Source organism: Leuresthes tenuis, unplaced genomic scaffold (assembly GCF_036924035.1).
Source record: "Leuresthes tenuis unplaced genomic scaffold, fLeuTen1.0.hap1 SCAF_23, whole genome shotgun sequence".
Classification (NCBI taxonomy): domain Eukaryota; kingdom Metazoa; phylum Chordata; class Actinopteri; order Atheriniformes; family Atherinopsidae; genus Leuresthes; species Leuresthes tenuis.
Window position 1 is genome coordinate 20,069,029 of NW_027325377.1, and position 26,605 is coordinate 20,095,633.

General features: G+C 39.1%; 1 protein-coding gene across 2 annotated transcripts in view; it reads left to right on the plus strand.

Moving 5' to 3' along the window:
* plxna4 (plexin A4) overlaps positions 1 to 26,605 on the plus strand; it is a 210,315-nt gene that overhangs the window by 152,416 nt on the left and 31,294 nt on the right. For both annotated transcript variants that reach the window (XM_072377857.1, XM_072377856.1), the window contains exons 8-22: positions 1,725 to 1,824; positions 2,173 to 2,287; positions 10,000 to 10,200; positions 10,963 to 11,059; positions 12,545 to 12,735; positions 17,023 to 17,174; positions 18,226 to 18,349; positions 19,470 to 19,606; positions 19,877 to 20,044; positions 20,343 to 20,436; positions 21,932 to 22,171; positions 22,477 to 22,623; positions 23,349 to 23,583; positions 23,773 to 23,915; positions 26,019 to 26,287. In XM_072377857.1, coding sequence (XP_072233958.1) covers positions 1,725 to 1,824; positions 2,173 to 2,287; positions 10,000 to 10,200; positions 10,963 to 11,059; positions 12,545 to 12,735; positions 17,023 to 17,174; positions 18,226 to 18,349; positions 19,470 to 19,606; positions 19,877 to 20,044; positions 20,343 to 20,436; positions 21,932 to 22,171; positions 22,477 to 22,623; positions 23,349 to 23,583; positions 23,773 to 23,915; positions 26,019 to 26,287 — 2,413 coding nt within the window. The remainder of the gene's footprint in view (positions 1 to 1,724; positions 1,825 to 2,172; positions 2,288 to 9,999; positions 10,201 to 10,962; positions 11,060 to 12,544; positions 12,736 to 17,022; positions 17,175 to 18,225; positions 18,350 to 19,469; positions 19,607 to 19,876; positions 20,045 to 20,342; positions 20,437 to 21,931; positions 22,172 to 22,476; positions 22,624 to 23,348; positions 23,584 to 23,772; positions 23,916 to 26,018; positions 26,288 to 26,605) is intronic.

The window sequence follows — 26,605 nt, forward strand, 5'->3', positions numbered from 1 at the left end:
AATGCCTAAGGACATGTTTAGTAATTGAATGAACATTACTTATTAGTCTGCTTTGGGATTTATTTTCCTTCCTCCCCCAAATGGATGTGATTCAGAGGGAGTTATGGGACCCCAGTTAACCACAGTACAAAAGGGAGAATATCTAGCTGTACAACTTATCATTTTTAGAACAGCATTTCAATTAATACTGACCCCAGAGATCAGAAACCTCACAGACAGTGTCACCATTCTGACTATTTTCAGTGATAAGAAAAGTAGAAAAGAAAATCTGCCATCTCGCAATATCTTTCCACGGACCCCTAAACCATATGTGTCCTCATGCTGAGATAATTAAAATGTCATCCTTCAATTTCATGAGAATAAAACAATGGGCAATCTATTTACTGAAAGTTTACATGCAGCAGAATACTCAGTATTCTTACAGGTTCCTAAATTACAACGGATGCTAAAAAGAATGTAATGTAAACATTATTTGAATATTGACTTTAAAAAAACAAAGGAAGTATGAAAATACCTGCCTTTATTACAGTGCTGGTTAGACCTTTCAGGTCTCAACTGTACAGATATTTCCATTTTCCTTCATGCAGTGTACCCATAAGAACAGAAATGTGTACTATAGCAAACTAACAACACCATTACTATATGAGGTAATAAACAGACAAGGCAGTGCTAATGTACAGATGTACATCTGACAGGGAGACTGAGTGTGCTTTGGCTAATTATAAGCATTTGTTCAATGTTTGCCATGTCAGCCACATGTACAGCTGGTAATGCCTCAGTCATGCAAACATACGTGTAAATATGTACACTGAAACACATGTGAGACTTAGAGCATTTCAACTAACCTTTTGCATTCCCCACCCACAAACTTGTATGCAAAAAATGTCTCACATATTTTTAACCTTTCATCTTCCATGTCTACTAGCGCTCATTTGTCCAACCTCGGTTGAAAGAGAGGAAAGGGGGAGCAGTAGATGGAGGGCAGAGTAAGCGAGGGATGGATAGTGTTAGCAGGCTTCAAGGTAACATTTAGGTGGCCTAATTAGGACAGATCCGTTGTCAGCGGTGCTTTATTGTGATTGATGAATGATTCCTTCTTTGTTAGTGAGATGGAGAGAGGCACGGGGGAGAAGGAGTCACAGTATGGAAGGAAGTGAAGAGACTTGTGTTCAGAGATAGCGTGAAAGAGAGGGAGAGGTACGGAGGTAGTGTAGGGAGAGAGCAGTTACATGTGTGGATGTGCTGTTGAATTAAACATGAACTCCTTCATTAGTGCCACACAAAGGGAGACACCAAGTACAGATGAGCCACAAGCTCATACACATAAAAACACACATGGTTTGTGTTTCATCCTCTTCTCCTTTTACCTTGTCATGGATACTCTGAAAGACATTTCAGGGGAAATATTGTCCATCCCAAGGGAAATCTGTGTGCACCAATTTTTGTTTCTTGTATGACAGGAATAAGAAAACTTAACCTAAGAAAAGCCTTTCTATAGTCCTCTTCCTTCCCTTTTAAGATTCTTCCTTTACCGGTGCAACAAGCTGATCACTTGTGGCTTTATGATGCTTTCTTTATTGGAAAATCTAATGTTTGTAGAACATCTTAAAGGATCTGATCGTCTGTATAAAGGCTAAAAGAAATGTGTTCATCGACAAAAGTTTAATCTTGCGTACCTTTTATCATTAAACTATTAACTTTGGCTACATTTTGTTTTTCTCCAGGTGACCACCAGATCGTGCAGCTCTATCTCAAGTCCAAGGAGACGGGCCTGGCATTTGCAAATACCAGTTTTGTTTTCTACAACTGTAGCGTGCATAAGTCGTGAGTCCATGTCTACTAATGGTTTTCAAATATACTTCAAGTATACAGCAATGTTTCATTTACTTTTTTATTTGACAGTTTCTGAGAGCCAGAACAAAAAAATTCTCCACATTGGTCAGTGCATGCAGCATTTATAGTCAGGTTGTCTCTCTCTGTCTTACTCAGAAACCTTGTCATAATTTTAAACCCTTCAAATTGATGAAAGAGCTGACATTGAATCTTAAGATGATGAAACTGTATTGTATACATAAATAAGTGGACATACTGAGCATTGTTCTTGTTTTGCATGTGCCGCAGTTTGATAGTAACTCAAAAGCCTGTCTTCTCTTGACTCTGCTCTCCTTTTAGGTGTCTGTCATGTGTGAGTAGCCCCTACCAGTGCCACTGGTGTAAATACAGACATGACTGTACCCATGACCCTCGCACTTGTTCCTTCCAGGAGGGGAGAGTAAAGAAACCGGAGGTGGGTCACTAGCAAAGGACTGGGTTCAAATTATTTTTTTGGTTTGTTGTGTTTTCAACTTCTGCAGACATAAACTCCCTTTGCAGATGCCAACGTCATGCCAGAGTGAAACAAGTTCCTACAACATGGCAGGATTTGTGGAAATCTTTTGTACCTGAATTGATGTTGAACTATTGTCAAAAGGCCCAAATTTCAAGTAGCATCTCTCATACTCTACCCCATTAGGGCAATGTTCACAAATCCTCATAGTTTTCAGTGCAGTCCAACTCCAGCCAGTCTATTTGTTTTGAGCCAAGCCAAGTTATGATACATAGTAAAATAAATTGAGGGGAAATGTTTGGCTATGTAGGACTAATAGCTTTCAGTGGAGATTTCATATGCAGAAAGAGTTATTAAAAGGACTGAGACACCTTTCAGCAGTTGTGCTTCCATCTGGCTTGAGTCTCTTGGCGTGTCTCGCTCTTGACTGCACATCAAAGGGCAATGGAAGCTAATAAAACTGAGTCATTTCCACATGCCCATCCCTATTCCCTGCGACAGCTTAGTCTTTGTGAATTATCAATAATATTGGCAGCCAGTTCTATTCCCGTCGAAGCAGAGCCCACTGTAATTGGTCTGCTCTGCTGCAGAGGACAGACACTTGCTGGACGGGATACATTCAGTGAATGGCCTCCAACCCAACCACTCCCCAACATATGAGAAGGTTTCACTCTCATTTAGTCTCTGCAGTTGCCTTCAGGGAAAAGCAAGGAAGTCAAAGAAGGAAGGGGTATGTGCCTGTGATTTGGGCCTGTGGAAACGGTAGGATTGATTATCTGCAATTCTACCATGCATTTTTGCATATGTACAGTATGTGTCTAAGTGGTTATCTGCAGTATTTGCCTGTACACTGTCATTTCAGTGTGGCTTTCAGGAGGAGGGTTTTACAGGGAGTTTGTGGCCTGTTAATCCTAGCCTGAGGTGAGCTATGATGAAGATCACTAGTGCTTATGTCTGGGTTGGCAGACGCTGCACAACGGGAAGGGACAAGCTTAGCCAGATTGCTTCCTTTGATGAGCAGTCTGCTCTCAATTGTGTTATTCCACCCATTTTTCCCCCAAGCCATTCAACCTGCACAGACGATATTATTTTCTTTTTTCGCTGTTTCCATTATCCTTTTAAACCGTCTCCTTAGTTTGGCCCAAACATGAGTCTTTGCAGGTTTACTTTTCCAATTAGCCCATGAGCTGGTGGTCAATATTGACTCGCTGAAATAATGTGTGAATTCTCTCCTATTGTGTTGCTTACTAAAAGAAAACCATAAATAAAGCAAGTGGGATTTAGTATTAGCACATTAATGACATCCCTCTTTTTGACATGTTGTTTCAGAAAAAGCAGGTGCTATGCAGGCTTAATGACTTGTAATTTGCTTTTAATTAACCCCTTAAATCCCAGGTCATGTATTTGCTGCCAGATTTTGGGATGCTGTTTTGAATTAATAGTTGAGACCCACAAATACAAGCTTAAGAATGAATGCACACACCATCCAGAGAATCATTCCCAAATTTCACAAAAGATGAATTTTGTGTACTATTACAATTAAGGGATTTCAGGCAGTGATCTCAATAATCCTTTAACTCTGTTAATTATTGAGGCCAGCAAAATCTCCCTACTGGTTGAGCTCATAGTTAGTATGCATTGCAGGGTGCAGTTAAAGTCAGGCCTCGGCATACAGTTGATGCCTTTTTATCAATGCCAGCAATGATACGGGCACAAGGATCAGACATTTGCCTGTTGGCACATTAATCAAGGCCATGTCCCTGTTTGACCTCCATACATCTCAAGGACTTAGATTTTCTGTCTCACTAACAAAGATGGTGCGCACACAGCAGCATCTATTTAGTTATGCTGTAGACAGAGCAAATAGTTATTCTTCAACACTGACATCTTTTGTGATTTGAATTGGTTGTGCTTGTTTACCCGTTGGACAGTGCTTGTTTTCCTGCATATTAAACTGTTTTTCAGACTTCATTCCCCTCTTTAAAGCAAACACTATCGTCTAACCATAAGAAAATGATGAAACTGGGGACACTTCCTGCTCTCTTTGTCTGATGAAAACCACAGGAGAATATTTTCCTTTCTTCTTCTCCTGTCTGCAACACAGCATGTTCATATCCTGAGCTGCTGCCAAACCTTTCCCTCATATATTCAGCTGGTAGAGAGATACAAACATAGAAATATTAATGTCACTGCAATACTATCACTATCTTTTCGCTCATACTGCATTTTTGTATCCTTCATTATTTACTTGACTGCACTATGGCGATCAATCTTGTGGAGTTTATTTACCAGGAATTTATTGACCAAGTGATCAGGATAATTTTATTAAAGAAGTAAAATGCCAGCAGTAATGGCCGTTAACTGCCAATATTGGACAGGAATGGTGGAGAGAGGTGCTCTGGTTCAATTCATAGACAAATCAATGTCATGCGCTGGCACTAACTGTTGAGGAGTCAAGTGAATTTGCAAGAAGGAATGCACTAGTGAATAGAAGAATTAAACTAAGTTGGTAGGAAATTGCCAACACTTTCAAATGCACAAATCTGAAAAACAAATAGTGATTTAAAAGGCTTGACGGGGCAAGAAGTAAAGAGATTTGTTTCACGCAGGCAAAGTCAAATTTATTTAGAAACTGCAAACAGGGAAGTTATCCACTCTCTTAACTTTAAAGGTTATGAACTAACGTCTGTTATTACTAGTTGTTCTTTCTTTTTTTCTGTTTCTGCCTAAACAGTTCACATTTCAACTGATTATTTAAGCCTTTTTACCATTGCTGAGCTCTAAAATCCTAGCACTTGATTCATAAAATAGTGTTGTAACAAAATTTTAATTTTCCCTTAAGAGCAAAGCAAAGTTGCAGCAGGAAATTTGAGGTGAGGAATTAATAGTAGGGGGAAAAAACAGGGAGGAGAAGCAGCAGGGAGAGTGAATGGGTGAAAAGAAAACAGGAGTGTCTTTGCCCTAAGCTCTGTTGGATGTGACAGAACAGAGACTGGGAAGCTTTAGGTAAGCACAGGATGTGTGAGGGTTTGAGGGTATAAAAAACTTAAGATCCTCTTCATCTTCACACCTTACAGTGCTATAATTATGGGTCTTTCTCTCTCACCATCACCCTCCCTCTTTTGCTTCAAACTATGCCAAGGGCTTTTACATTCACAGTTCCCATTTAGCTTCCTACTCTCTGTCACTTTTCCCATCTCCACCCTTCACACCTCCCACCAGCCTCTAATTATCAGATTTAAGTAGGTCCCCAAGAAGAAAAGGAGTCATGGAAGAGAGAAGAGGAGACGGAATCAGTGAGAGAGTTGACAAGAGAAATGAGAAGGGTCAGTGAACTATGTGGATGGGACGAAAAATTCGGGCTTCTTTTGGAAGACGTAAATGAAGAGAAAAACAACAGGCAGAGAACAAGGATGAATGATAATTATATATAGAGAAAAAAGAATGGTGCCAACTTTCTTTTTCAAAAGTCATGGCTTGTACTGTGGTTAAGGGTCATGCTATTTGCGGGTACTTTTCTCTTTCTAGTCTGTCAGCGGTAAGTCCTTGATTACAACACTGTCACTGTGGCTCACAGCTACACACACACAAAGCAGATGAAAAGTTTAAGTATGCTTCCCTCACGTCAGCAAATGTAAAAGGAAAGAAGATACTGATCTCCCATATACCATTTTCTATATATGTTTAATCCAACTCAGGGTTGCAGTGTAAGTTAAGGTCTGAATATATTAAATAGCACTCTTCTTGGATCCTAATATTTTAAGCTAAGTTTTTCAATCCAGGATTTATATTTTTGCCATCTCATGACAGAATCAGGAGAGATTTGCCCTTCCGGGAGGCTAGCATCTATTATGTTTTCTCTTAATCCTACTGAATCTGTTCCTTTAATGGACAATTACTATTTTCTGAGCAAACAAATCAAATTGCATCAGGTTCTTCGTATCTCCAACTTTAAGTAGGTTCTTCCTCAGCCTGGTGACTAGCATGTCTGGTTGCAAGCAGATAACCAATTCAATTCCTTCGTACCCTTCATACTTTGACTTCACTTTGCTTTAGCATTGCTGTTAGCCTAATCATTAAATGATATAGAATTTCTCAGTCTGGAACAAGTTTCAATTATTTAACCTTTAATATCACCAAATTTATCAAATGGGAATAAATTTGTACAATTAGATTTTCATCTTGACTGGGTTTCTCAATCTGGAACAACTTTCAGCTGTTGAATTTTCGACTGAAATGCCCCCTCTTATACACTGTGACGAAGATGATGAAAGCAAAGAAAGAGATCCCCCAACCTTACAGTTTTATAATAAAGTCAAGAGGACTTAAAACTCTCTTAAACAGCTTCATGGACATGGCTACTGGTCATTAATTCAACACCTATGATACAATTTTGAGAGACTCATCCTTTTTTCCATGTCTTTCCTCCTGCACCACACCTAATCACCTGTTTTCTTGGACTGAAGTAGTTGTCCATGGACGCAAAAGACACTTACGTGGGAGTGCCTCATCCCCTCACATTAGCCTCTCCAACTGCTACACAGACTTTTCTGATGAAATTCTGGTCCATTCTGCTGTTACTACTGCAGTTCCCTCTTATTCTGATTCAGACCCCTCTGCAGACCCCACTGCAGCTTCTCGTCCAATGGTGACTACTCCTGCCTGGGTGGCTCAGTCTAGCCTCAAAATTTGATAAATAGACTGAGGATCATCCATTAGGATAAGGTTGCTGAATGAGAAGCAAAGAGGATATGCTCAGATGCTCTGGCTTTCGTCATGTGGAATCACTAGATAATCTCTCTCTGAGGTTTGACACTGTGGATTTGCAAAGACGTTTGCCCAATGGGACAATCGCATCCTTGGCTTGCAAAATTAGCAAACACTGCAGTCACAGACAGTTCTTTTGGAACATCTGTTTTTTTTTCCAATGCCACCACCCACCTATTTCATTCTCTGGTTACTCTGGCTAGGCTTCCAGGACTGCTAAGCTCACTCCCATCATCCGTTAATACATGGGGACTAACAACGTAAACCCCCAGGAATGGAAACTGTTAAAGGAAGACTTCAAGAACCATAGCAACTTTTTATAGACCTGTGGTAAATCTAGTTTTCATCTCTGGTCCTATTACCACACATTCTTTTCACCTTAGCATATGTTAGTGTGTTGTTAATTGTGCAACATAAGCGTTTCTTACTGGTCCTCTGCTGGCTAATAGGCTTCTAATCGGAAAGAAAAGTGTGCTTGCCATGCATCCATTGGTAAATGTGTGTATGTGTGTTGTCGGTAGCTGTTAAAATTTGCCTTTTGATGTTTTCCATCTTTGGACATGTGTCATCAGGACAGATGATGCAAGAGGTGCTGTCTGGTTATGAGTTTCACTTTCAACTCTAATGGAATTCCAAGGTCTTAGTTTACTCTTTGTATGTATGCGTGCGCCTGTGTGTGTGCGCCTGTGTGTGTGACTGTCTACTGAAGAAGAGTAACCGGAGGTGTCTGGGATTTGTTTCCTTCTTTTTTTTGTTCCATTTGTGGCAAAGAATTGGATAAGCTTATATGGTAAAGAGTCAACAGTAAAATATTGCTTATTTAGCAAAGTAACTGATCACTTAATTTGTGAAACTAAGCACAATGTTACTTGTTATAACAAAAATGTAATCCAAGTATTCTATAGCATTACAATGAAACACCTGCCACCTCATCAACATACGTCACTCTCACTGTGGTTTGTGTCACTGTGTTAAGTTGTACTCTGGTGCTTTCCATGCGTTCATTTCCACAAACTAGATCAGATTTATTGTCCTTATTGTTAACGTGTATTAACTGAGAGAGATGTGATTAAAAATGGATTGCATCTCTCTTTGCTCTCCTACACATTTTCATTCTCCAAATATGACCCTTCGTTCTTAGGAAAATGAGATTTGGAAAAGTAAACGCACATGTACCACCACCTTCCTCTCCACCATCATAGAACTCTCTCTGTCTGTGTGTCATTTATCTATAATGACTTTCTGAATAGTGTCACAGTGCGTTCCCCTCTCGCTCACCTCATAACTATCCAGTCACTCACTCACTCAGCCTAACCCAATCAAGTGGCTTTTAATGAACTTCAAACAAGTGTTATCACCCATTTCAACGCATGCTGTGCTTCACTAACCCCCCACCACCACTTCCCATACACATCATACACACACACACACACACACACACGCACACACACACACACACAGCTCCATCTGTGAGGGGGCTCACCTTATCTGCTCTCCTTCTTTTCACCCTCATTCCTCCTCTCTCTTTGACATGCTAAAGCGTCTCCTGTCACATATGCTTAATTTTGTTTCTGCCTCCTTCATTTGCTCTGTTCTTTGGTTGTTCCTCTTTCTCTCATTTAGTCCCTGTCTCTCCTTCTCTAAAACTCTTTGGCAAAAACATGAGAAATTTTGCCAAGAGCTCAGGGGGGTGCAGTTTTCTGTTTACTATCTTTACCTGCTTTACACCACCCTTCCCTCCCCTCACAGTTCACATATGCTGTCAGTCACTTTCCTTTTTCTCTTCCCATAGCTTTTCGTGTCACTTGTCCTCTCTGGTTACTTCTCTTTGTTGTTTTATCTCCTCTGTCCATCTCTTCCCCTCTCCTCACTTGTTCTTCTCTTTCCTCTCATCCTCATCTTTCAGACAAGTCATAGGTGCTCTATATTTAACCAGCTCACATCTGAACTGATTGGCTGTTAATTTTAGACCATCAATTCCTTAGTGATTTCAGGCTCCATCTTACTCCCTGTCTTCCTGTGCCATTCATTCTGAATCACATATTTACCACACAGGCAAGAAAATAAATAATTTGGGCCATCAAGGCGTAATTTCTCCCTCGACATCTTAAATTTGACTTGGCACACAATACCTTTTGTCCATATACCCTCAGTTTGAATAGTGAACCATTTCTCTTTCTCTATATACATATTTCTTTTAAAGGTAAACATGAAAATATAAACATGGCTCATATTATCTGCAAGTTTCAGGTTCATTGTATAATTCTTACTTCCTGAGAATGACAGATGGCCTTTTACTCATTGAATCTGAACAGGTCCTGGGACTGTAACCACGATGTACAGCTCAACAGAAATCAACAGGAAATGGCATGAATTAAAGCACCAAACGCAAAAAATGAAAATGAACAAAGTGAAGTGGCAACTTCACTCAATTTGATTCATGTTTGTGAAGTACTGTTGACTTAGTCTGTTAACTGATGTGGTCAATTATCAGAGAGTTGACATCTGTGTGATTTATACTGTGTGACTGTCAGGTTTTATTGATTTCACTCTTGCAAGGATCAATCATGCAGCATGTCTTGAAAGAGATGCAGCTAAATTTGCTTTATCACTTTAGTTGGCAACAACTTGCATTGGTTCAAAATGATGTTGTCAACCATGAGGCTTTTTTAACTGGAGCCTGAATTGTCTTTCTGTGTTCTTCACATTTTAAATTGAACATCGATTTTATCTCTGGAAGATAAGTCCTATCTAAATTAAATGACTAATATAGTTGATGTCCTGAGTGTGTACTTTAAGTAACCATTAAACTTCAAATAACGCTGATGTGAAGAATAGATTTAGCAACATTAATCCATCAGTTATGCATTTGAAACTCTGACCCACCTTCCTTGTGTATATTCCAGGGGTGTCCCCAGTTGCTGCCTGCAGAAAGGATACTGGTGCCAGTCAATGTAGTGAAGCCTATCACACTGCGGGCCAAGAATCTTCCCCAGCCCCAGTCTGGACAGCGGGGATATGAGTGTCTGCTAACCATCCAAGGAAATGAGCACAGAGTTCCTGCCCTGCGCTTCAACAGCTCTTCAGTGCAGTGTCAAAACACATCGGTGAGGAGTGTGTCTTTAAAAATGTCAGCTTTTGTTATGCATCATCATCGCTCAACACCCACCTACACAAACAGAGTATCTATAAAGATGCCCCATTTCTATAAACTGTCTGATAAAAGTGATTGCAGAATCCCCTCTCGCAACATGCACACACACTGATTCAAGCTCAGGGAGTTTTGGTCTTCCAGCTTTACAGGAGGTAGATGAGATAAGAACCTTACTTTGTCTCTACTACACAGACATCCTTCCGATGATGCTCCTTTCACTGACTGAATAATACGTTGACAGGAAGCATAAAAAAGGCTTTATGCTGGTCTTGATGCTAATCGTCTGTTGATAGAATAACATCCCATCTTCCTGTCTATCTTCATCACACTAAGTGTGTGTGTTCGTATCTACTTGTCAAGATGTCTTTGGCATTTGTGTTTGTGTGTAATCACAGTACATTCCAAATATTGTACTTTGATTGAGCTGTGAAGGAGGGAATCTGTAATTTAGCGGAAAATTATGATTTTAGCACCAACCCTCCATGCTGCTAGTGTTACAGAACTAAATTGAAAATAATCTGATCTTTTAACACTCTCTGGTGTGTATAGTGTGTGTTTTATTTTCTGTGGGTTTTCAGTGGGTACAGTCACCTGTTGATAAGCACTGTGATACCAGAGGCTTTTGGATGTGGAGATGATAGACAGACTAAAGACGTTCCTTCTCTCATATTCTCTGTCCCGTCCCTCTTTCCTTATCCGGTTGCCATGGTGATAGTATTTCTATGATGGGATGGAGATGAGCAGTCTTCCCGTGGAGCTGACCGTCATCTGGAATGGAGATTTCAGCATCGATAACCCCGCCCACAACAAAGGTGAGCATTTGAACAGGCAATAGCATTTATATACTCAGGTATATAGTCACACACACATAATTATACACACCTGGGAATCCATTCACCCACACTTAGTCCATGTTGTCTCTTACAAACTCTTAAACACACACAGCAAAGCTGGCTTCCTCCCCATTGTTGCCCTTGGAGCCTGTCTCCATGGCAACAGTGGGTGGTGTGCTGAGGTGAAGTATCCATTCCCTGATGTTGCCATGTAGAGCAAATAACTTTAACACATCCTCTCTTTGCTTTTTTGTGGGTCTCTTTTTTTCATCTGGCTGTCCTGCATCACAGTTCCAACTTCTCTTATCCCAATTTTCTTTCCATCTGAAGAATATAATTTATTTTCCTTTTTGTCTCTTAATTTTTCTGTCAACATGTCAAAATTCTTTCTTTCTATCTCTTTATTTATTTGGTCTACTGGCATACATTTTATAAAATCAAGATTGGCAAAGCAGAGAGCCACAAATAACATAGTGTATTGATAAATAACCAATGTAAAATTTAGTCTTTTAAATAAAGATGAGTCTTGGCTAGCCATTTTACAACATTATCCCTGTCTATTTTTTGGAGAACAAAGAGGTAGACTATAAATTGTATTTCTCTGCCTGCATTTGTTTTCCTTTTTTATATTCACATTATGATTTACTTATGATATCTGTGGAATGACAGTTCAGCCCTGAAATGTTAACTGCTGAGTTTGATTTAGTTTGGCCAGTGGTGATGCACCACAGTAAGTAATTTATACCAGAAAAGGAAAAACACCCGCATGCTGGGAGTTGTAGTTTTCTGACAGTAAATCAGCTCATTTTCATCAAAGGCTGTGGAATCAGGCTTGTGAAACATATTGTTCAAATGTGGAATAAATGCCAAAATGACACTGTGTTGAAAGGCAAAGTTTGTGAAGTGTTTGAGGTTGTTTACACGAGTGAGTCAAGCACTGTCTACAAAACATATCCTTAAGCATAACTGCAGAATCAAAGAAGTAACAAAAGTAACACGGAGAACGAGATGCTTGAAATAGAGAACATTCCTCAAACCTCCTCCTACCTTTGTTTGCCTGTGGAAGAAGTAGCTCTTAGGGCATTTTTTGATGGACAGATCACACATGCATCTAATGGCAATTAAAAAGAAAATGGCTGGTCTGTTACCATGGAGATAATATGTTAAATGTGCGGTGGATGAGAAGAGGTGGGAGGCAGCATAGTAAGAATCTCACTAAGCTAGAATGAAAGGGAGCAAGACTATATGGAGATGATAAATGTAGTGATAATGAGATTTTGGTTGGTGGTTGGTTTATGCGTTTTGTTGTCTAACAGCTGAGCCAAATTTTTCCAAAATAAAGATTTCTGCATTTGCCATTCTGCCAGAATTTATCAAAAGGTTGTGCACTTTTCTCGTCTTTCTTCCCTTCCCACTCATTTTCTTGAACTTCTTCTCACTGCTTCTTTCCTCCTTCCTGCACAGTCCATCTTTACAAGTGCGACGCTCAGCGTGGAAGCTGTGGTTTGTGTCTGAAGGCAGATCCACTGTTTGGGTGCGTTTGGTGCAAAGGGGAGAACCGCTGCACCCTCAAGCAACACTGCCCCCACCCTGAGAACCAGTGGCTAGAGCACAATGGTATCAACAGCAAGTGCACCCACCCACAGATCACACAGGTGAGAGACACAAACACACCGGGGGTGCAATACGTCAGTACCACATGTGTCCACATATATAGTACACACTTGACACATCAGCATTTACATGGACCAAGCGATTCCCGTAATAATGGATGTTTTTTTCCTCAAAGCCAACACTTGCACACTATAATTATAGAGCATATAGAGATGGGAACATACTTATCTATGATAGCAGCTGATGATTTTAACATAATGGCAGAGGATGTGAGTCACCATCACCTATTCACTCTGACATCTTTTGTGAGGAAGGACATGTTTTACACCTTTTTACAGTGCAGTAACATAAAAAGATAACAGCATAGATTTATGTCACTCTTACTTTATATGTGAACACGCAAAGACTCATAGAGTCATAACACATGTAAGACCAAGAGAGAAAAAAATTATTCTCACACTTGCAAGTTATCAATCAACTGCACAGATGCTCACAAAAACCCCCACTTAACCTAGCGTGCTCCTGAAAACACCACGTGGGGTAAATGGACTTGACCTGTGCAAGACATATAAAAAGGGCAATAGGGGATGTGATAGGGGTCAGTTAGATGACGGATACAATGACCCAAAGGAAAAATGGATGGAAAGCTGCCCAGATGACAGGAGAGGAGGATGGGCTGGGTTTACATATAAGACGGATGGTGATGGATGGCGAGACTGAAAGGAGTCACACAGACCCCTCTTTACCCTCTTTTAATTTTTTTTTTACAGTGATAGAGATGCAGTCCAATCTGCATTTTTTTTAGATTTTATCTATCTATTGTTCTAATCTGCCTGCATCTAGAACAAACGATGGCTGATTTGGGATGGACGCATCAAGCTTACGATAAACAAAATAAATAAACCAGCAGAGGGAATTCCCTTCGCTGCCCTCAAATGTCATAAACAGAAAGTAGAAACAAAAATGGAATCTCTTCTTCACTATTTTTCCAGCATAGACCAGCATATACACACACTGTATATATGTGTATTGAAGATACAGTGTATTGAAGATGAAGATTAATTGAAATCAGCACTCTAAACCATCTTGAAAACGTTAGAGTTAAACTACCACAGATCATGTTGACCTTATGGATTGCTGAAGAAATGTCCAGGTTCCCCAGAGCTTTTCAAATAAAGAAAAGTACATTGGGAAGTCTGACAAGTAAATAAACAAATGAGATGGGAATATTGCACTTTGTCTTTCATTATTGAGGGAAATTACATATTAGATAGAGGTATGTGAACCTTTGCTTTGAATCTCTGATGCGTTGTGATTAGACCTGTATTTTCATTAGCAGTGTATGTGCATGTATATTCTTTTATATCTCTCCAAAATAAAACTGCTTGTGAGCTTAGGTTAATTTTCTTAATGTGTGACCCATTTTCTGATATGATTAAGTTCATAAACAGATGACATTTTTCATTAAAATACGTTTTATAATTCAGAAATAATTTCTCAGTCTGTGTCAAGCCATCCAAGCCTCCATCTTCTAAGCCCTGTTGCAGCAAAACTGTCACCAAAAAATGTTACAACTACAACATGTTTTTACAGATGTGATAAGGTACTTGCTGGAATGCAATCTTCTCTTTTCTGCAAACCTTACATTGCCCACTGAAACCAAGAAGTTTTATTGTGTCTCATCTGTGCACAAAAGATTTGTTCAACAGCCTTTTGGGCAAGAATATTCTTATTAGAGAGCAATGCCTTTCTCCTTGCAGCTTTATCACAAACAACATTGTTGTTCACCTTTGTCCTGGTGGTGGACTAATTGACATTATACGTAAAGTCAGAGAGACCTTCAGCTGCTAAGAGGTTACCCCAGGATCCCTTGTGAACATGCAGATTATTACATACATTGCTCTTGGAGGGATCTTTGCTGCTCAGCTACTAATGTTCACAGTAACAATGGCATTGCAATTCCTCTATATGTATATATTCCTCTAATATACGCAGATTGATTGTGAATTGGTGGAATCAAAACACTTCAGAGATGATTCTGTAATCTCGCTGAAATTTATGAGCAGCAACAGCTCTTTCTAAGATCCTTAGAAACCTCTTTGTTTGTGCAATCATACAGTTCCACAAAGTGTGTTATAAAGATCAGACTTGATGATCCACTTTTTCTCAATAATACAGGGTACCCACTGATTGTCATCCCTTTGTTTCTAATCACTAGACTTTCATTTTATTGTCAAATCAACCACTCATATTTTAAGTTGACATACTTTGGCTTCTCACAGATTGGTATATTGGATTATTTTTCTCTATAGATCATCCACAAGTGAAGTATATTTTTTCCTAATTCATTCAACTAGGATTGCAAGGTTAGGTACTTTTTTGAAAATCTAATTTTCTATGAAAGATTTATGGCACAATTCGGAAGGGCTCACTAACTTTTTAGCACCACTGTAGACATCTCCAAATCAGGATAGTTAATTACATGATCTTCTCCTCCTTGCTGATAAATCACTGATCAATGTTATTCAGGCAAAATTTATTAAACTCTTAAGGAAGATGAGGAAAAGATGGGAATACTTTGTCCATCTTTTTACTCAATAAAGAGTGTGGGTCACTCAGTTGCAGTTCATCATTCCTCCTCTTTAGTGGATTTATTCTGGGAGATGGGTCTGTATTTCTTCTTACATCCCTGAGGCTGGAGTCGGAACATATTGCAGCCTTCTCACGTCCCCCATAAAAACTGTCAGTGGTGAGGAGTTAGGACTTTCCCAAGACAACCCGGACTCTAATGCATTCTAATACGCTTCATTATAATGACATCTCCCATCAACAATATGAGCAAGAGAGACTTGCATAGAAAGATGAAAAGAGAAAGGGAGAAATGGGGAAGAAGTGATTAAGTGTTTGCCTCTACCCGATGATCAATTATCTTGTCAAAAAGTCACAAATCTAATCAACGCCTCATTTTGTCTCTCCCTCTCTTTAACGTCCTTTTGCTGCTTTTTTCTCTATCACTATTTCTTTTTAAGTCATTCCTCCTTGTGAAATACCATATTTTCTAATAAATGGAGAGCCAAGAGGCATTGTGTGCAATCTTTTATAATTGCATGTATTATGGCCCTTTTCCCAAAAGGCTCTTTTTTTCATTAAGATATCAGCAGGGAGCCTTATTAATCAGAGACACTGAACCATATGATAACGATATCTCCCACATGGCAGTCTCAGGACTTGTGTTGTGCATGACCTGACTTGAGCTAGCCTCTTTGATTTGATTTGTTGTATTTCTTTTTCCAAGCTAAGCTATTTCAATTTGTTTTATTCCAATCCTCTGAGAAAAAAAAAATGAAATTGTCAAATGAAAATCCTTTGATGTACTTGTGGCAGTAACGTATAGAATCTCTTCCTACAATATACAACAGCGCTAAACCATAAGATGAAGCCACACTCAGACACTCAGCTACTCGACCTGTCAGGCAAAAACCATGGGGGGTCACACTGCCATCTATACAATAAGCTGAGAACCAATGAGAGTCGCCATTAAAGCTGGCTCTTGCCTGCAGCCTGAAGGACTACTATTTGGCAAAGACAAATAAGGACAGACTATTGTGTCTGTTTGTAACATCCATCCGTTTGGACAGGCCTGATGATGTATATGTACACAAACTCATTGGCCTAGAGGTACCTCTGTGACAAAAGTGTTGATGGATGTTGCAGCCACCTTATCGGCAATGAGAGATGCTACTGATAAATCAGAAAGACACTGATTATTGCAAAGATGTCACCCAATGTCAAGATTTAAGTTGATCTTATTTAATAGATTCTTGTGGATTTTACTGAAGACAAATTGCAAAATGACAGACCACTGACCTGAAGGGGACAACTACAAACATATATCCCAGGAAGCTTGAAAATACATAGATCTAATTAATAGGTGTTATTCTTCACCCTCTTGCTCACTTCAGGTATCCATACTATATTTCTTTTGAAATGGACCTTTGATTAAAGAGTGGCTCCATGAGCCAGAGTGGTAAGGTTTTAGTCTGACTATTTTCCATATGAATTGTTCTTACTTTGTCTAGATACGCTTCAGTATAAGTATAAGCTTTATTCATCACTAATTTGTCATTACTTAAAATGTCTTGATATGAATGAAAGAGATACCAAACATAAGAGATAGGTTATGATAATTAATTAAGAGACCTACAATTCCAGTCATAAACTTTGACTGTAGTGCAGTCAGCAGTATAAAATCTCACTTCTATGCTTGCCATTAAAAAAAAGTCTTTTTTAAAATCATTTCAATCAAATCAAAATTTGAATCTCAACAGATCACCCCTCTACGGGGCCCCAGGGAGGGCGGCACACTTGTGACTATTCGTGGTGAGAACCTGGGATTGGACTTCAGAGAGATCCAGGGTAATGTCAAAGTGGCTGAAGTGGACTGCACCCCCATACGTGAGGGCTACATTCCTGCTGAACAGTAAGTCACATTTTACATTATTGACTGATTTATAGAACATTAGCAACAAAATAAATTACAAATTCTCATGTAGTCATATCTTCCTGCAGAGTATTTTGTAATGCTGTACATATACCAATAACCACTGGTGTCAACAATCTCTGGTGCAGAATAAACAATTTTGTTAACAAAATGAGTACCAACAGTACAGATAACAAAGCAACCCCACACAGCTTTTGCCATAATCACACCTACAGAACTATACCACAGCTGAACATGCCAGGGATCAACAAATAGATACATCACCCTTTTACATGTGTTACTAACTGAAAGTGTCATGAAAATTCAGTCTTACAGCTGATCACGTGTGTTTATAAGTGTATGCATGTGTATGTAAGACAGCAAGAAAGAAATTGAGGATGATTATATGATGGTTTAACTAATTTCAGCTTGGCCTAATCTTTAGACGTGATGAAATTTGAATGAAAACGGAAGTGGTAGCAGTACACATAAAGTACATGGGATTTGTCCAGTAGATGTACTGTGGTGTGGTGCCTTTATATTTATTAGTGGCATATACACAAGGAGCTGCACACCCACCAGTAATCATTTTAGAAAGTTCTGGAGGTTAGATTTAGTTGACATTTGAGTTTAATCCAGAGGTTGGGCTTCTTACAGGTACCGTCTGTCAAATTAGTTTAAAGTTGGCTTATCAACTCACCCAGTGCCTCTGCTCAGAAAGAAAGTTGTGTGCCAGCACTTTCTAAGCAAATGCTGACCCAGCAGAAGCAGTAGCTGCATTTGAGGTCATATGTAAAAGGATAGACTTTCCTTCTTCTCCTAGAAGTTGACTGTGTGCTGTAGGTGAATCTACTTCCAAATAATGCATTTTTTCCCTTGAGTTTTAATATAGATTTAGGTAATTTAGTGGCAGATCATTTTTTGTATAGTCTGTGTGACATATCTAGAACATGCTTGTGTCTGTGTATACATTTACATGTTTTGTTTTTCTTTCTTATATATTTTACAGTTATGCCAATGTTTGTTTGTTTTTTTGTTTTTAATTCCCCAGAATTGTGTGTGAAATGGGTAGAGCAGAGATGAGCCAATACACTGGGAATGTGCAGGTCTGTGTAGGGGGTGAACCATGCAGACCTGAATTTATGGCAAAATCATCTAAGCTCTACTACTTTGTGGTAAGTGATTCTTTTGTTCCTCATTTTTATAATCATAAAGAATTTTTGAACTTTAGAAAAATATATTTGAATGTGTAAAATACTTTAAATATTGAATTATTGCAAAGAGCATTTTGCGTCCTTGAGCAGAGAGGCAAGCACCCTGCATATGTCATTTACTTCATTTTAGCACCTTACTGGTAGGTGGTCTGTATTCTCACTTACTGTGTTGATATGTCTTTTATTTGGTCTTGTTCCCACTTGGCAGCATTTCTCCCACGTACATGTGAATGGTGAGACATGACTGACCGTCACTAATGAGCACAGGCTGAGAAACAAACACTGATGGTTAAAAAACATTTTCTGACATGAACTAATAAAAACACACTTGCTGTGTTCTTTCAACACTCACTCTGTATATAATCCACTCACACTTTTTCACACAAAAATAGATTTGCAGTTGTTTACCTAAATGTGCTCATTCTATTATGTGGTGTTATCCAATATTGGATCCTGACTGAATGTATTTCTAAGTGGGATCCCAGCACAGAACTATGTGATGTTTTGTCTACATCTCAATTGCAGCAGGTTAGTTATGAAAGTGTTGGAAATTACTTAAAGAAGCTGCATCTGTGTCTCTTTAATTTGAAATTTTCCACCCTAGTATAGAGTATTTCATATAGGATCAGTTAAATAGATATATCCCAACAAAAGTTGGGATATATCTATTTAACATTGTTTGATATGACATAAAGTACTTGTTCTAGTGGCAAGAATAAATTACTATGGCGTCGTTGTAATTGAACATTTAGGTGATCCGTTTCCACTTAAATAAATTATATAAAAGATTTTCTTTTTTCTGTGACAGCTTTTTGCATGCAGAGACACTACAGATTTTCCTAATTCCCGGTGCTCTTTTTTTCTGAAGTTTTGTCTCAGCAATTATTTCCAAAAACTGTAAATATATGGCATAACTGTGGTTCCCAGTTATTGATCAACCTTTACCCTGCACATTTAAGTCAGCACATAGTCTCTTGATAATTTATTGTTTTGTTTTTTTAGCTATAAAATTTCACATTTATGCACCTGAACGCACCTTTTGATTGATTTTTAACACATAACTCTCCACCTTTTTCCCAAGATCCCACGGATCACCAGCCTCAAACCAAGCCGAGGGCCAGTCTCTGGGGGAACAATTGTCAACATCACCGGCAGCCACTTTGATGCTGGGAGCAACGTGTCAGTCATGTTTAAGGACCAGCCATGCACTTATCTGAGGTTAGTGGGAACAAGCCAGGGCTGACACTGCCAATCACACTTAAAAAGTCAATTAAAAGCTCCATCAAATTCGGTGTGTGTCAAACTACAGGCAGTTTACCTCTCTAACAGCTCCCACATAAACAGTGATGATATGTATTTGTGCTATTCTTAAATTCTAACTTATTTACTGTACAATATCTGTCCTTTGTCTGTTTGGGGTGTGTAGGAGAAAGTCAATCTGACATGGCAGTTTCATGTAACTAATGCTCCATCCTATCATGACTTTAGGAGGGGTGGCCTGTGGCTAACTTGTCGAACCCATACTTCCCTGCATGGCTATGGAAACGTGTCTGTGTCTGTGAGCATAGATAAGGCCCAGCTACAGAAAGACCTGCAGTTTGAATATGTGGAGGATCCCACCATCACCAAGATAGAGCCAGAGTGGAGCATATACAGGTATGTCAGAAGGCTACATTTAAGGCTGCATTCTCTAATTTTACAAAAGATTAAATTTCCAAGGTAACATATAAATTATGTGAATGAAAACATATCAGCAAAACAGGTCTCAGGCCTGTCAGGCAAGAATAAACATGTTTGGTCACCAAAATTTTAACTGTAACCATTTCTCCAACTCGGTGTCATATGAAACATACTACATCTCTGCTACATTTAATTGAGTATTTTTGTTTACCACATTTGTCAAACAATCTGAACTATCCTTTTCACTTTGATATAAGTTGTGTTTTTCTTTCAGTGGACATACTCCAGTGACAGTGACAGGAACTAACTTGGACATCATTCAGACCCCACTCGTCAGAGCTAAATACAACAGCCACGAAACACTCAATGTAAGAGACTGCACAGCACAAATAATGTGGTTATTAAACCAGCTGCCCTTTCATTGATCTTGGTATTTTTGAGTTCAGATTTATTTAGATGGGGTTGGATTGTTCTCTTTTTAAAACACACTAAATATAAGTGGGCAGAATGCTGGTACACTGGGTAACACAGTTGCCCGTCACACAGTTTTTTGTTTTTTTTTTCTAAATGGAAATCCACTGCAGAGGAGAGTAGAGAAAAAGTCCCTGTTTGAGGGGCTGTTTGATCTCATTGAAAGAAAAGGGAAACAAAAGGTGGTAATGCTATCTTCACGGTCCGTTTGAGCATGAACCTGCGGCCCGTCTAGCATCTGTGCTCACATGTGCCAGTGCTGTGCATTATGTCTCAAACGATATAGGGTGTACAACTTTTCACTCTCTCACGCTGACACAGCTCAGATCTAAATGAGCAGAAATCAGAAACTGAAAGACATTCAAAATATTTTAGGTGACATTTGTCCACAGACGGGAGTTTTTGTTTCTCTTTTTTCCAGTAACCTTCCTGTACCTGACATGTACCATTTCATGATACATGTCAGCAATGTACCGAAGACCATGCAGGATTTGTCAAGTCTGATGTTCAAGGAGCCAATTAGAGTGACAGGCAGTAGTTTGAATGACTGCATGGCAGAGGTTACTGTGGAAATGCAAGATGTCTGTGAGGAAGACCTGTGCTTCTGGTTGATTTGTCAGTGTCCTGACAGGCGAGGAGGAATGGAGATGTTTGGCGGATATTGGGGGCTATGGAACATTACAGTGATGGATCAATCTGCCATTGCTTATAAAACTAACTTTAAGTTATAAACACAAAAATAAATAAATAATATGAATTGCATCACATGTCGAATGAGAGAACACACCAAAGATGAATGAAGAGATTAGACAAGACCTATTGAAGAGATATGTGACATTGTAATTGAGTCGGAGAAGTGGTACAAAGATGAGTGAGAGAATGAGAATGTGACAGTGATAGAAGATAAGATCACAGGGAGGAATAACTGGATGGGATAAAGAAGTGAGAAGAGGCTGAGGGGGTCTTTGTGGAGGGTAAGACCCAATTATCACTCCTGAACCTCCACACATGAAAGCCTGATTGCAGTGAGACTGTACATGCTCTCTAAGTGCAGCTTATTTCATGCCCCTATTTGAGGAAGAAGATCCAAAAAAATCTTCTTTACACCTTTTGAAATCAAGTTTGAATTACATTTCCAGTGGGGTTTATAGAAATGCACATGTGCAACACATAGGACTGACACGAATAACTGATAACAAACACAAGAAGAAATAGTGGTACATTTGAAGTGCTATTAGGTTAGAACTCGACTGACAAGAAGGTGTGAGAGAGGTGATCAGGAACTCTATGATACATGAGGTCAAATCCTGAAAAGATATGATCAATGTGTAATTGTATAAATTGAATCGTTTGCATATTAACAAACCTAACTACTTCTTTCTCTGTTTCAAGCTGTGTGAGGTGCTAAGTCCCACATCCATGCTGTGCCAGGCCCCAGAACTGCCCATCAGCTTGGCCAGGCACCAAGAAGTACCTGAAAGACCGGATGAGTTTGGCTTTAAATTGGATGATGTGCAATCTCTGATGGCACTCAACAACACCAACTTTATCTACTACCCCAACCCTGAATTTGAACCACTCAGTGCCTCTGGGGTCCTGGAGCTTAAGCCTGGATCTCCCATTATACTGAAAGTAAGCAGATGGATATAATCACTCCTGCCTGTTTACTTGCAATTTTGTGTTGTGTTCTCTTAACTTTCAGTAAATGTTTTGCTAGCAATTAAACATTTTGTCCAGAGAGACTGAAGTCTTTTTGATTTTGTGTATACTACTAAGGTTTCCATGTTTTATTTTAATACATTGCTAAGCATGATTTAAAAATGTAAGACCTTTTACATTTAAATATTTCCCTATAAACATATAAAAGCAAATGTTTTACATTTCTGTCTCTTTTACTTTTTTTCTTAATTTATAGTGCTGATTATGTGCTTTTGCAGGGGAGAAACTTCCTTCCTCCAACTAATAGTGGGAATGGAAAGCTGAACTACACAGTGCTGATTGGTGACAAGCCTTGCATGTTAACAGTGTCAGAGACACAGCTTCTCTGTGAATCACCTAACCTAACTGGTCGACACAAGGTCCTGGTGAGTGACACAGCAAAAACATAAACAGAGATTAACAGTCGAGTGAACGGATGTAGGTTGTAGTGGGGAAAGAAGAGACCAACAAATATATTGACAGTTTGAGGGATGGACATTCCTCATGTTGCCTTCCATCCATCCCTCTGTCCACTCTCATACTAACTGCGGTTCTAATTCAATCAGCCCTGTGGTTCCTGTTAGTGCCCACAAGCAGACAAAAGACAAACAAATAACCCTTCAATAAGAAGAATTACAGGCCAAGCAAACTCAATAAAGATTCCATTTGTGGTTTTAAGAAGAAGTACTTTGAGCAAAATGTTTCCTGATGTAACCACCTGAACCCAGCATCACAGAAAGATAAGAACGTGTTACAATAAAACATTTAGGATATGCACAAACAGAAGTGTGTAGACATTGCAAATCAATATGTCTGTCTGTGTTTAGCTTGATGATATAGACAGAAATGCTTTACAGACCCAAAAGGGATTCAAAGAGGAAATGTTTCACCTTAAACACAAAACTTGAATACAAGTTTGATTATTTCTCCATCTTACCGTGTCAAATATTGAGCAGTTTTGCTGAAATAATATTTAAGCGTAACTCTTCTCAAACTTGTGTTTTTCTTTTCTTTTTTTTTTTACCAAACATGCAACCCTAATTTGTGTATTTATGAACACCACACTCAAATAGTTATTATACTCTGCCTGTGTGCCTGTCTTTGTCACAAGGCACGTGTTGGCGGTATCGAGTTTTCCCCAGGTGTGGTCCACATCACATCTGACAGCCCGCTCAGCAGCACCGCAATCATTGGCATTGCTGCAGCTGGCGCCTTGCTCATCCTTTTCATTGTGGTGGTGCTCATTGCCTATAAGCGCAAGTCTCGTGAGAGTGACCTGACTCTGAAGAGACTGCAGATGCAGATGGATAACCTTGAGTCACGTGTGGCCCTGGAGTGCAAAGAGGGTAAGCACTCGTCACCAATATGAGGCAGTGTATTAATTCATTTTAAAACATAAAATTCATTGACTTAGTTTTAAGCAAACAAAGCTGCTCGGGACATCTTGTATTTACTCACAATTCAATGTTAGATTTTTCAGAATAAACTTGAGAGTAAGAGTATGCATAAACACACAAATATTTGTGGATTTTTAGCTTTTGCAGAGCTGCAGACAGACATCCATGAGCTGACCAGTGATCTGGATGGTGCAGGCATACCATTTTTGGATTACAGAACCTACACTATGAGGGTCCTCTTCCCAGGCATTGAGGAACATCCTGTACTGAGAGATCTTGAGGTACGACTGAGCCTTTTCATTGATATTCAACGACAATTATTACTAAGAAAGTACATTACATTAAATTAATTTTAAGCTTATGAAAACAGATTATATGATATATCAATTATACCAATGACAGGTTTTCCTCATCTTTTCATGCCCCAAAAGTTGTATGTAGCAACAAAGAGTCCACATAAATTCTTTAAAAAGTGCAGCCCTAACAGGTTCTTGCCAATTTTCCTTTCAATTAAGTGTCCCACACATAACTCACAAATGTGTGTGACTGTTTTTCAGTCTCCGTCAAATACCAGTTGCAGTGCAATTAGCCTCATTGGAAATGAGAGCAAAATGAGAAAGCAAATTAACAATGTGGTGGGTCGCAGTAGGTGAAATTGACGCCAATGTTGTTTGTTGTTGCTGTCTGGTAAACAAAAGCCCTCTGACAGCTGACAACAACACTTTTTCAAAAACTAACTAGGCAGACCTTAAATCAGGAGTGACCTCTCATTAATAATTCCTAATGATATGAGACGCTATGTCGTTTTCTCTCGCCACCTCAAAAACAAATTAGGAGTCAATCACAGGGAGAAAAGCAAAAGGATAAAAAAAAATCAAGTCATTTATCCCCAGTGGTGACATTGATAGACAACCATAATTGAGCAGGTCATCTTGTTCCATTAAAAGAATGATGGACCTTCATTTCACTGCCTTCAGGGTTAGACTCTCCATCCCTGATGAGAATTTCCCAGTAATAAGCAATATTAATTACGTTTTAATTGGTATAAATATCAAACTATATGAAGAGTATAATGTGGAAAAGGAGCCTAATAGGAAAAGCAGTAGGCTTGTCTTTGGCTGTTGATGGCTGCTTAATTGTTATTGATGTGTTGGGTCATTTAAAGTCAAAGCCTTGATGGTATGCTGGAGATAGAAATGGCACAGGTGGTAGAAAGCATATCTAGTTTTAACTAAGTTTTCTCAGGACTAAAAAACACTTCAAGTGCTTAGATAAAATACATGTAGAAAGTTTAATCAAGCTGGATTCTTGACATGTGTTCCTTGTAATTGCCAAGGTTTATTCGTAACAGTCAAACAGTTTCACTTAACACCCACATCTCAATTTATTTTTTGCTTTTGAATTATTATTTTTGTTCTTCAATTACATTGCATGCTACACTCTTGATCTTTATGGAATTAATTAGGTCTCAGCAGTTTAGTCATCGTTTTACTGTTCCACTTGTCAATTAAAATATTGCAGTGTTACCATGGAGATGATGTAAAGGTCATTAAATGTTGCTGTTTATGTATTTTCTCTTTGAAAAACTCTGAGAAGTTTGTGATATTCTGTTAAACGTATTTGGTTGGTCAAAATGGTCACAGCACATTAGGGCTAATTCAAAAGATGGCTGATGCAATGAAATTCCGCACAGTACAGTTTTTCATGTATACCTGCATTCACACTGCAGTGAATACTGTGTGCCCAAAAAGTTCTAACCTTCAGAAATATGGGAACGCACAAACACGTTTTGTCAAGCAGTATGAAATTAGACTTGCAACTGAACAATAGCTCCCGGCAGATTACAACTACCTCAAGCAAAGGTAAAAAGATAGAGCATATGTGGGCTGACAGCTGCATTGGGTGCAAAGAGATGCTGTCTTACCGCTAGTGCTCTCGACAGATAAAAAAACATAATCTCCTTAGGTGCTATTTAGAAAGAAACTGAGAAGACAAGCATGTGCAGTCAGTTACAAGTATAAATAGTGCAGGGATGATATGGGCTCAGCTGAAGAGAATTCACAGCTCTGCTCTCCCTTTCAAGTTGCATTAATATGGAACACATTGCCATTGAAATAATAAACATTCCCTAAAGAGGCTTGGTGTTTTCTAGGCTTTATTCTCAACCTTCAGAAGAAACCTGACAAAAGCAGGGAAATATTATACTTCTCTTCTCCCCAGATTCTTCTATTTATTTTATTATTTTTATTTTATTGTATCTAATATTGCATTCAAATGAATCGGTGACCAATTAAGTCTCTGTATCTTCACCTTGAATATGCCACTTGGAATCAGTACTTTGCCTTGTTATTTCTAATGTTTCATTTCTCTTTTTCTCCTCACAGGTGCCAGGCTACCGCCAGGAGCAGGTAGAAAAAGGGTTGAAACTCTTTGGCCAGCTCATTAACAACAAAATCTTCCTGCTGTGTTTTATTCGCACTCTGGAGGCCCAGCGTGGCTTCTCCATGAGGGACCGTGGCAATGTGGCCTCACTGATCATGACAGTACTGCAGAGCAAATTGGAGTATGCCACTGATGTCCTGAAGCACCTGCTGTCTGACCTCATAGACCGCAATCTTGAGAGCAAAAACCACCCCAAACTGCTGCTTCGCAGGTAATTAACAGACTGACAAAAGGTTTAACTTCACTCGCAACATTGCTTAACAGGTGGCCCTAAGTACCATCGACGACAGCGGCCATTTTTGACATTGTTCCTTAGCTTTATGTGTCGACAGCTGCACACATTCAGTGACTGTAAACTTAGTTTTGAACTCTTCCTGGTAAGGCATGTAGATAAAAGGTTTCTACTGGTTATACTCTCTCAACTATCAACAGCTGCATATGCTTGCAATTGTTCCCTTTCTGACATGCTTGGATTAACTCCTGTGACCTTGAATTGCAGAGTCTGTCGCAGAAACACCAGAGCTCATTG